The sequence below is a fragment of the Neomonachus schauinslandi genome, chromosome 10 (genome assembly GCF_002201575.2).
Source record: "Neomonachus schauinslandi chromosome 10, ASM220157v2, whole genome shotgun sequence".
Taxonomy (NCBI): domain Eukaryota; kingdom Metazoa; phylum Chordata; class Mammalia; order Carnivora; family Phocidae; genus Neomonachus; species Neomonachus schauinslandi.
Window position 1 is genome coordinate 91,721,071 of NC_058412.1, and position 10,536 is coordinate 91,731,606.

General features: G+C 38.6%; 1 protein-coding gene across 1 annotated transcript; it reads left to right on the forward strand.

Annotated features, from left to right (window-relative positions):
• Positions 1-4,728: 4,728 nt before the first annotated feature.
• LOC110590054 (ORC ubiquitin ligase 1-like) lies at positions 4,729-6,946 on the forward strand. The gene is given in 2 exon segments (XM_044918926.1): positions 4,729-4,776; positions 4,778-6,946. Coding segments are annotated over 2 exon segments (2,148 nt in total). The 3' UTR covers positions 6,878-6,946.
• The last annotated feature ends 3,590 nt before the right edge of the window (positions 6,947-10,536 follow it).

Here is a 10,536-nt window from a genome sequence, read left to right on the forward strand (position 1 = left end):
AAACCGTTTTCACTGAGCCCATCCCCCACCACAGGGGGCAGGGCAACTCTGCCCAAACAGGGTTGCCTGAGTAACAGCGGGACAGGCCCCTCCTCCAGAAGACAGGCTGGCAAAACAAGAGGCCAGCAACCCTAAGGTCCCTATAAACAGGTGCATCCTGTTTGGGTTGTGGTCAATAATTTGGACTCTATACATTCCCTCAACCACCCTTCAACAAAATGACTAGGAGGAGGAACCCCCAAAATAGAAAAGACTCAGAGATTATGACTATGCCACAGATTTACAAATGGATTCAGATATAACCAAGACGGCAGAGATGGAATTCAGGCTAGCAACTCTGAAGACAATAGCTAGAATGGAGAAATCAATTAATGGCAACATAGAGTCTCTAAGGGCAGAAATGAAAGCTGAAATGGCAGAATTTAAAAATGCTATACATGAGATCCAGTCTAATCTAGATAATCTAACAGCTAGAGTAAGCGAGGCAGAAGAATGAATTAGTGACCTAGAAGACCATTTAATAGACAAAAGGGGAAAGAGGAGGCCAGGGAAAAACAACTCAGAATCCATGAAAACAGAATCAGAGAAATAAGTGACACCATGAAGTGTTGCAATGTCAGAATTATTGGAATCCCCGAGGGGTTGGAGAGAGAGAGGACTAGAAGATATATTTGAGCAAACCATAGCTGGGAACTTCCCTCATCTGGGAATGAAACAAACATTCGTGTCCTAGAGGCAGAAAGGACCCCTCCTGAGATCAAGGAAAACAGGCCAACACCCCGGCATGTAATAATAAAACTCGCAAATCTTAGAACCAAGGAAACCATCTTAAGGGCAGTTAGGGGGAAGAGATTCCTTATGTACAGAGGGAGGAACATCAGAATAACATCAGACCTACCCACAGAGACCTGGCAAGCCAGAAAGGCCTGGCAAGACATATTCAGGGTACTAAATGAGAAAAACATGCAGCCAAGAATACTTTATCCGGCAAGGCTTTCATTTAGAATGGATGAAGAGAGGCAGAGCTTCAAGTTTGGCAGAAACTGAAAGAATATGTGACCATTAAGCTGGCCTTGCAAGAAGTATAAAGGGGGGTTCTATAAAAGAAGAAAGACCCCAAGAGTGATATAGAAAAGAAATTTACAGGGACAATCTATAAAAACAATGTCTTCACAGGCAACATGATGACAATAAATTCATATCTTTCAATAATCACTCTCAACGTGAACATCCTAAATGCTCCCATAAAATGGCACAGGGTTGCAGATTGTATAAAAAGACAGGACCCATCCATATGCTGTCTACAAGAGACTCATTTTGAATCTAAAGATACATCCAGACTGAAAGTGAAGGGATGGAGATCCATCTTCCGTGCCAATGGACCTCAGAAGAAAGCTGGGCTAGCAATTCTTATATCAGACAAATTAGATTTTAAACTAAAGACTGTAGTTAGAGACACAGAAGGACACTATATCATTCTTAAAGGATCTATCCAGCAAGAAGATCTAACAATTGTGAATATCTATGCCCCCAACATGGGAGCAGCCATCTACATAAGCCATGTTAACCAAAATAAAGAGTCATATTGATAAAAATACATCAATTGTAGGAGACCTCAATACTCCACTCTCAGCAATAGAGAGATCATCTAAGCAGAAAATCAACAAAGAAACCAGAGCTTTGAATGACACACTGGACCAGATGGACCTCGAAGATATATACAGAACATTCCACCCAAAAACAACAGAATACTCATTCTTGTCGAGTGCACATGAAACTTTCTCCAGAATAGACCACATACTGGGTCACAAATCAGGTCTCAACCAATACCAAAAGACTGAGATTATTCCCTGCATATTCTCAGACCATAATGCTTTAAAACTGGAACTCAATCACAAGAAAAAAATTGGCAGAAATTGAAACACTTGGAAGCTAAAGACCACTCTGTTCAAGAATGTTTGGGTCAACCAGGAAATCAAAGAACTTAAACAATTCATGGAAACCAATGAGAACAAAAACACATCAGTCCAAAACCTATGGGATACTGCAAAGGCAGTCCTAAGGGGGAAATACATAGCCATCCAAGCCTCACTCAAAAAAATAGAAAAATCCCAAATTCACCAACTAAATCTATACCTAAAGAACTAGAGAAAAAGCAACAAACAATGCCTAAGCCATGCATTAGAAGAGAAATAATTAAAATTAGAGCAGAGATCAATGAAATAAAACCAGAAACACAGTAGATCAGATCAACAAAACTAGAAGTTGGTTCTTTGAAAGAATTAAGAAGATCAATAAACCACTGGCCAGCCTTATCCAAAAGAAAAGAGAAAGGACCCAAATTAATAAAATTATGAATGAAAGGGGAGAGATCACGACTAACACGAAGGAAATAGAAACAATTATTAGAATTATTATCAACAACTATATGCCAATAAGCTGAGCAACCTGGATGAAATGGATGCCTTCCCAGAAACCTATAAACTCCCAAGACTGAAACAGGAAGAAATTGACAACCCGAATAGGCCAATAACCAGTAACGAGATTGAAGCAGTGATCAGAAACCTCCCAAAAAAACAAGAGTCCAGGGCCTGATGGATTCCCTGGGGAATTCCACCAAATATTCAAAGAAGAAATTATACCTATTCTCCTGAAGCGGTTTCAAAAAATAGAAACAGAAGGAAAACTTCCAGACTCATTCTATGAGGCCAGCATTACCTTAATCCCCAAGCCAGGCAAAGAACCCATCAAAAAGGAGAATTTCAGACCGATATCCCTGATGAATATGGATTCCAAAATCCTCAACAAAATCCTAGCTAGGATCCAACAATACATTAAAAGGATCATCCACCACGACAAGTGGGATTTATCCCCGGGATGCAAGGGTGGTTCAACATTCACAAATCAATCAATGTGATAGAACACATTAATAAGAGGAGGGAGAAGAACCATATGGTCCTCTCAGTTGATGCAGAAAAAGTATTTGACAAAATACAGCATCCTTTCCTGATTAAAACTCTTCAGAGTATAGGGATAGAGGGAACATTCCTCAAGTTCATAAAATCCATCTATGAAAAACCCACAGCGAATATCATCTTCAATGGGGAAAAGCTGAGAGCCTTTCCCTTAAGATCAGGAACACATCAAGGATGCCCACTCTCACCACTGTTGTTCAACATAGTACTAGAAGTCCTAGCAGCAGCAATCAGACAACAAAAAGAAATAAAAGATATTCAAATTGGCAAAGAAGAAGTCAAACTCTCTCTTTTCGCAGATGACATGATACTTTATGTGGAAAACCCAAAAGACTCCACTCCCAAATTACTAGAACTCATACAGCAATTCAATAATGTGGCAGGATACAAAATCAATGCACAGAAATCAGTTGCTTTTTTACACACTAACAATGCAACAGTAGAAAAAGAAATTAGAGAATTGATTCCATTTACAATAGCACCAAAAACCATAAGATACCTCAGAATAAACCTAACCAAAGAGGTAAAAGATCTATACTCTAGGAACTATAAAACACTCATGAAAGAAATTGAAGAAGACACAAAAAGATGGAAAAATATTCCATGCTCATGGATCGGAAGAATAAACATTGTTAAAATGTCTATACTACCCAGAGCAATCTATACCTTCAATGCCATCCCAATCAAAATTCCAATGACATTTTTCAAAGTGCTGGAACAAACAATCCTAAAATTTGTATGGAATCAGAAAAGACCCCAAATCGCCAAGGAGATGTTGAAAAAGAAAAACAAAGCTGGGGGCATCACGTTGCCCGATTTCAAGCTATATTACAAAGCAGTGATCAGCAAGACAGCATGGTAGTGGCACAAAAACAGACATACAGACCAATGGAACCGAATAGAGAGCCCAGATATGGACCCTCAACTCTATGGTCAAATAATCTTTGACAAAGCAAGAAAAAATATGCAATGGAAAAAAGACAGTCTTTTCAATATATGGTGCTGGGAAAATTGAACAGCTATATACAGAAGAATGAAATTCAACCACTCTCTTACACCATACACAAAGATAAAGTCAGAATGGATGAAAGACCTCAACATGAGACAGGAATCCATCAAAATCCTAGAGGAGAACATAGGCAGTAACCTCTTCGACATCGGCCACAGCAACTTCTTTCAAGATACATCTCCAAAGGCTAGTGAAACAAAAGCAAAAATGAACTTTTGGGACTTTATCAAGATAAAAAGCTTCTTTTTTTAAAGATTTTATTTATTTATTTGACAGAGAGAGAGACAGTGAGAGAGGGAACACAAGCAGGGGGAGTGGGAGAGGGAGAAGTAGGCTTCCCGCTGAGCAGGGAGCCTGATGTGGGGCTCGATCCCAGGACCCCAGGATCATGACCTGAGCTGAAGGCAGGTGCCTAACAACTGAGCCACCCAGGCACCCCAAGATAAAAAGGTTCTGCACAGCAAAGGAAACAGTCAACAAAACAAAGAAGCAACCCACAGAATGGGAGAAGATATTTGCAAATGACACTACAGATAAAGGGCTGGTATCCAAGATCTATAAAGAACTTTTTGAACTCAACACCCAAAAAACAAATAATCAAGTCAAAAAATGGGCAGAAGACATGAACAGACACATCTCAAAAGAAGACATACAAATGGCTAACAGACACATGAAAAACTGTTCATCATCATTAGCCATCAGGGAAATTCAAATCAAAACCACATTGAGATTCTGAATGCTGCCATGGCTCAGACCGTGCAGAATGTTACATTGTCACTCACTCTGCCCATCATGTTGCCGCATTTGCTTGGGGAAGGTACGCCAGCCTGTCATATGCATCAACAACCAGGTATTTTGTTCAATTTGTATCGATTTGTGGTTGAAGAATAATAGCCAGTGTCCAGCTTGTAGAGTCCCCATCATGCCTGAAAATACTTGCAAAGAGGTTATTGGAGGAACAAGTGAAAGTGAACCTATGCTAAGCTGTACAGTCAGGAAGCACTTTCAGAAAACTAGACTTGAGTTACTCCACAAAGAGTATGAGGATGAAATAGATTGTCTGCAGAAAGAAGTAGATTTTAAGAGTAAAAATCTCAGCTTGGAGTCACAAATCAAGACTATTCTGAATCCTTTACCCTTGATGCAAGGCAACCAAAATGAAGACAAGCATCCAGTTGCAGATAATCCAAGTAAAATTGACCCAGAAACTGTAGCAGAGTGGAAGAAAAAACTTAGAACAGCTAATGAAATCTATGAAAAAGTAAAAGATAATGTGGATAAGTTAAAGGAAGCAAATAAAAAATTTAAATTGGAAAATGGTGGCCTAGTGAGGGAGAATTTACGACTGAAGGCTGAAGTTGATAACAGATCACCCCAGAAGTTTAGAAGGTTTACAGTAGCTGCTCTTCAGTCCAAAGTAGAACAGCATGAACATGAAACCAATCGCCTCAAGAGAGCCCTGGAACAAAGTGATAAGTATATAGAGGAATTAGAATCTCAAATTGCACAGCTAAAAAATTCAAGTGAAGAGAAGGAAACTATGAATTCCATTTGCCAGAGAGCACTTTCTACAGATGACAAGGGGAGCATAGGCAACAAGGAGGATATGGCATCAAAGAATCAAGGTGATGGTGCCAGAAAGCAGCTTGGCTCATCCACCTCAAGTTCTCACCTGGCAAAATCTTCTAGCAGTTCTGCCAGGCAGGAAAGCACCAGCAAAACAGAATCAAATCGTTCTAAGATCAAAGACCTATATCAAAAACAGGTGGAAATAATGTTAGATGTCACAGGTACAAGTATGGATACTTATTTGGAAAGAGAATGGAGTAATAAGCCAAGTGATTGTATACCCTACAAAGATGAAGAACTTTATGATCTTCCAGCTCCTTGTACTCCTTTGTCCCTTAGTTGCCTTCAGCTCAGTACTCCAGAAAATAGAGAGAGCTCTGTAGTCAAAGCAGTAAGTTCCAAAAAGCACTCAAACCATCTCAGAAAATTGGTGTTTGATGATTTTTGTGATTCTCCAAATGTTTGTAATAAAGAGTCATCAGAAGATGATAGAAGCGAAAATGAAAAGAAATCAGAGTGTTTTACTTCCTCAGAGACAGGGTTTTGGGACTGTTGTTCCACAAGCTATGCCCAAAACTTGAATTTTGAAAGCTCAGAGGGAAACACAATAGCAAATTCTGTTGGAGAAATTTCTTTAAAATTAAGTGAGAAATCAGTCTCATGCTTATCTAAGAGGTTGAATTCTATTCACTCTTTTGAAATGAATTGGACAAGAACATCCAATGAAGCATCCATGGACGCAGCTTACCTTGACAAAATCTCTGAGCTGGATTCAATGATGTCAGAATCAGACAACAGCAAGAGCCCTTGTAATAATGGTTTTAAGTCAGTGGATTTGGATGTGTTATCAAAGTCATCTCAAGGCAGTGAATTTCTTGAGGAACCAGATAAGTTGGAAGAAAGAACTAAGCCAAACCTTTCCAAAGGTTCTCTAACTACTGATTAGTTAGAAAATGGAAATGATTGGAAACCCACTTTTTTTCTCCTCTCTCCATCTGACCAAGAAATGAATGAAAATTTTTCTCTCCATACCAGTTCTAACCCAGGAACTAATGAAATCAAACCCCCAAGCTGTTTGTTTCAGACTGAGTTTTCCCAGCATGTTTTGTTAAGCAGTTCACACCGGCTCTTTGAAGATCAGAGGTTTGGGTCATCTTTATTTACGATGACCTCAGAGATGCATGGTCTTCATAACCACCTTCAGTCTCCTTGCTCTACTTCCTTTGTGCCTGAGAAGAGGAATAAAAATATGAATCAATCAACAAAAAGAAAAATCCAGAGCAGTCTTTCCAATGCCAGCCCATCAAAAGCAACTAAAAGTTGACTCATTAGAAAGGTGTCATTTATGTTTTTGTCCTGAGAGGAATATAAGTTTTTAAAGTTACTTTTTTCCCTCATAAAAGTTCTATATGATTTTGAATTGATAGTCTGTAGTCAAGTGTCAAGTCAGAATGGTGGATTAGCCTGTAACCAAAATACTTTTGTTCATTTTAAAGAATTTGTCCTTTTTCAGTTTCATTTGGGCATCTTTTTAACCAGAAAAGATAGGGAGAGGGTTTCTTTTAATGAATATTACATGTATCTGGTTTGGGTGTATTTTGTTTTCTTGGGTCTTGATTTAGCTATTAGATACAGTGGCCTATTAATGAGCCTCGGTTGTCTTCAGAACTTGGATTTCTTAAATAAAACTTTTTGGGTTGTCTATACACTGCTCATAAGACACTTGAGTTTCTTTAAAGCTTTCCTAGGGTGGGAATAATTTTGCCTGCCCTTTTTTATTTATATTTAGTGATGGCTCAACTTTTAGGCAGGGCCATGGTGGAAAAATAGCACTCTAGTCTTAGTCCAGTATTCATTTACTTTTTTTTTTAGGTGTTGTATATGTATGTTTGCACTTTTAACATTGTGTTTTGTACTGTTTTTATGAGAACCTTTTGCTAGAATGAAAGAACACATTTTCTATATGAAAATATTTGTTTTATGTCAGGTAGCTTTCATTTCCTCATCTTTTTGTGTCTGTTGAAAATCAGAAATTGAACCTACTTTGGAAAGAAGACATAGAATGGTTGGTTGGGTTTGGAGGAGCCTAAACATGGTAGCTTCATTGTTCTAGATACACAGGTGCAGAAGTGCTCTTTGCCAAATGCTTGATCCACTTTCATCCCAGGGGAGCTTTTTTTGGAGTGAAGTTCTTGTTTTCATGTTACTATTCTTTGTAGAAACTCCGTATGCATGGTAGCATTCTTGCTTGCACTGTTTTCCTTACTTAAGAAAAAGAAGTTTTAGTTGGCTAATAGAATATCTTTTATGCAGGACAGAATTTTTTTTCATGAAGAGTGTTGAGATAAGAATAGGTGAGCTAAAGCAATGTCCACAATAGCCAAACTGTGGAAAGAGCCAAGATGTCCATCAACAGATGAATGGATAAAGAAGAAGTGGTATATATATATATATATATATATATATATATATACAATGGAATATTATGCAGCCATCAAAAGGAATGAAATCTTGCCATTTGCAACGACGTGAATAGAACTGGAGGGTGTTATGCTGAGCGAAATAAGTCAATCAGAGAAAGACATGTATCATATGACCTCACTGATATGAGGAATTCTTAATCTCAGGAAACAAACTGAGGGTTGCTGGAGTGGTGGGGGGTGGGAGGGATGGGGCAGCTAGATGATAGACATTGGGGAGGGTATGTGCTATGGTGAGTGCTGTGAATTGTGCAAGACTGTTGAATCACAGATCTGTACCTCTGAAACAAATAATGTAATATATGTTAAGAAAAAAAAAAAGAAGATAGCAAGAGGGGAAGAATGAAGGGGGGGATCGGAGGGGGAAATGAACCATGAGAGACGATGGACTCTGAAAAACAAACTGAGGGTTCTAGAGGGGAGGGGGGGTAGGAGGATGGGTTAGCCTGGTGATGGGTATTAAAGAGGGCACATTCTGCATGGAGCACTGGGTCTTATGCACAAACAATGAATCATGGAACACTACATCAAAAACTAATGATGTAATGTATGGGGATTAATATAACAATAAAAATTTTTAAAAAAAGAATAGGTGAGCTAAGCACAATTTTTAATTTAGGCTAAGAAAAAGTATATTCTAAACATGTTTGGTATGCCTATATAGGCCTTTAAAAATGGTCTGTATGCTAATGACTTGTTTATCTAATGTGCACTGAACATTTTACATTAATACTGTACTGTTTTACATTAATACTGCATGCTTTTCTATGTGAATTGAATAAAGGATGTCATAAGCACTGTAAAAAGAAAAAACACACATTGAGATACCACCTTACACCAGTTAGAATGGCAAAAGTTGACAAGGCAAGAAACAACAAATGTTGGAAAGGTTGTGGAGAAAGGGGAACCCTCTTACACTGTTGGTGGAAATGCAAGTCGGTACAGCCACTTTGGAAAACAGTGTGGAGGTTCCTCAAAAAATTAAAAATAGAGCTACCCTATGACCCAGCAATTGCACTACTGGGTATTTACCCCAAAGACACAGATGTGGTGAAAAGAAGGGCCGTATGCACCCCAATGTTCATAGCAGCAATGTTTGCAATAGCCAAAACCATCTCACAAGAACCGAGATGATCTTCAACAGATGAATGGATAAAGAAGATGTGGTCCATACATACAATGGAATATTACTCAGCCATCAGAAAGGATGAATACCCAACTTTTACATCCACATGGATGGGACTGGAGGAGATTATGCTAAGTGAAATAAGTCAAGCAGAGAAAGTCAATTATCATATGGTTTCAGTTATTTGTGGAACATAAGGAATAGCATGGAGGACATTAGGAGAATGAAGGGAAAAATGAAGGGGGGAATCAGAAGGAGAGATGAACCATATGAGACTATGGACTCTGAGAAACAAACTGATGGTTTTAGAGGGGAGGGGGGTGGGGGGATGGGTTAGCCCGGTGATGGGTATTAAGGAGGGCATGTACTGCATGGAACACTTGGGGTTATACAAAAACAATGAATCGTGGATCACTGCATCGAAAACTGGTGACATAACATAACAAAATAAAATAAAATAAAATAAAATAAAAAATAAAATGAAATATAAAATAAAATAAAATAAGCAAACTTTAAATAGTGTAAACCCTTATTAAAATGTTCCTGGTGCCACATAGATTTAACTTCTATTAACCAAAATCCCAGTATAAAGATAAGGTTTCCATGACAGTTTTTCCTTGTTTCATCTCTGAAAGCACGGTTACTGTCACACAAACCCCGAAAGATAGACAACTGACAGAAATTACCCCTTCTAAGAGGATGATTTTGGCATTGTGCAGATCAAAGTTAAGACCCTGGCTCAATCAGGACTCATCTCTAGAATCTTCCATTAGGTTCATTCGTTATTCATCCCACAATTCTTGAATGCCAGGCACAGTATTACAAGTGGCATGAATGGAAAGATAAATAAGGCATAGTACCTGTCTTTGATGAGCTCACCCTCAGATGCTGAGAATAAATGTTTTCCCTTCTTTTTTAAAGTTATTATTAAAAATAGAAATTTAAGCACCCCTGGTTGGCTCAGTCCATAGAGCATGCAACACTTGATCTCGGGGTCGTGAGTTTGAGCCCCACACTGGGCGTAGAGATTACTTTTAAAAAAAATAGAAACTCTTCAGGATTAAAATTGAATACTGCCTGTGGTAAGAAATTACCATAATGTGAGTGGTTCAAAACACCAGAAATTAAATAGCTCATAGCTCTGGAATCTAGAAATCGAAAGTCAACATATCAGCAGGACTAAGTTTTCCTCTGAGAGTCTGGATAGAATCCTTTCTTGCCTCTTTCTAGTTTCTGAGGGTGACAGTCAATTCTGTGGCTTGTAGCTGCATCACTGCATTGTCTGCCTCTGTCATCCCTGTGTGTCTTTGTCCTCACATACTGTTTTCCTCTTCTTGTAAGGACACCAGTCACATTGGATTGGAGTCCACCCCAATG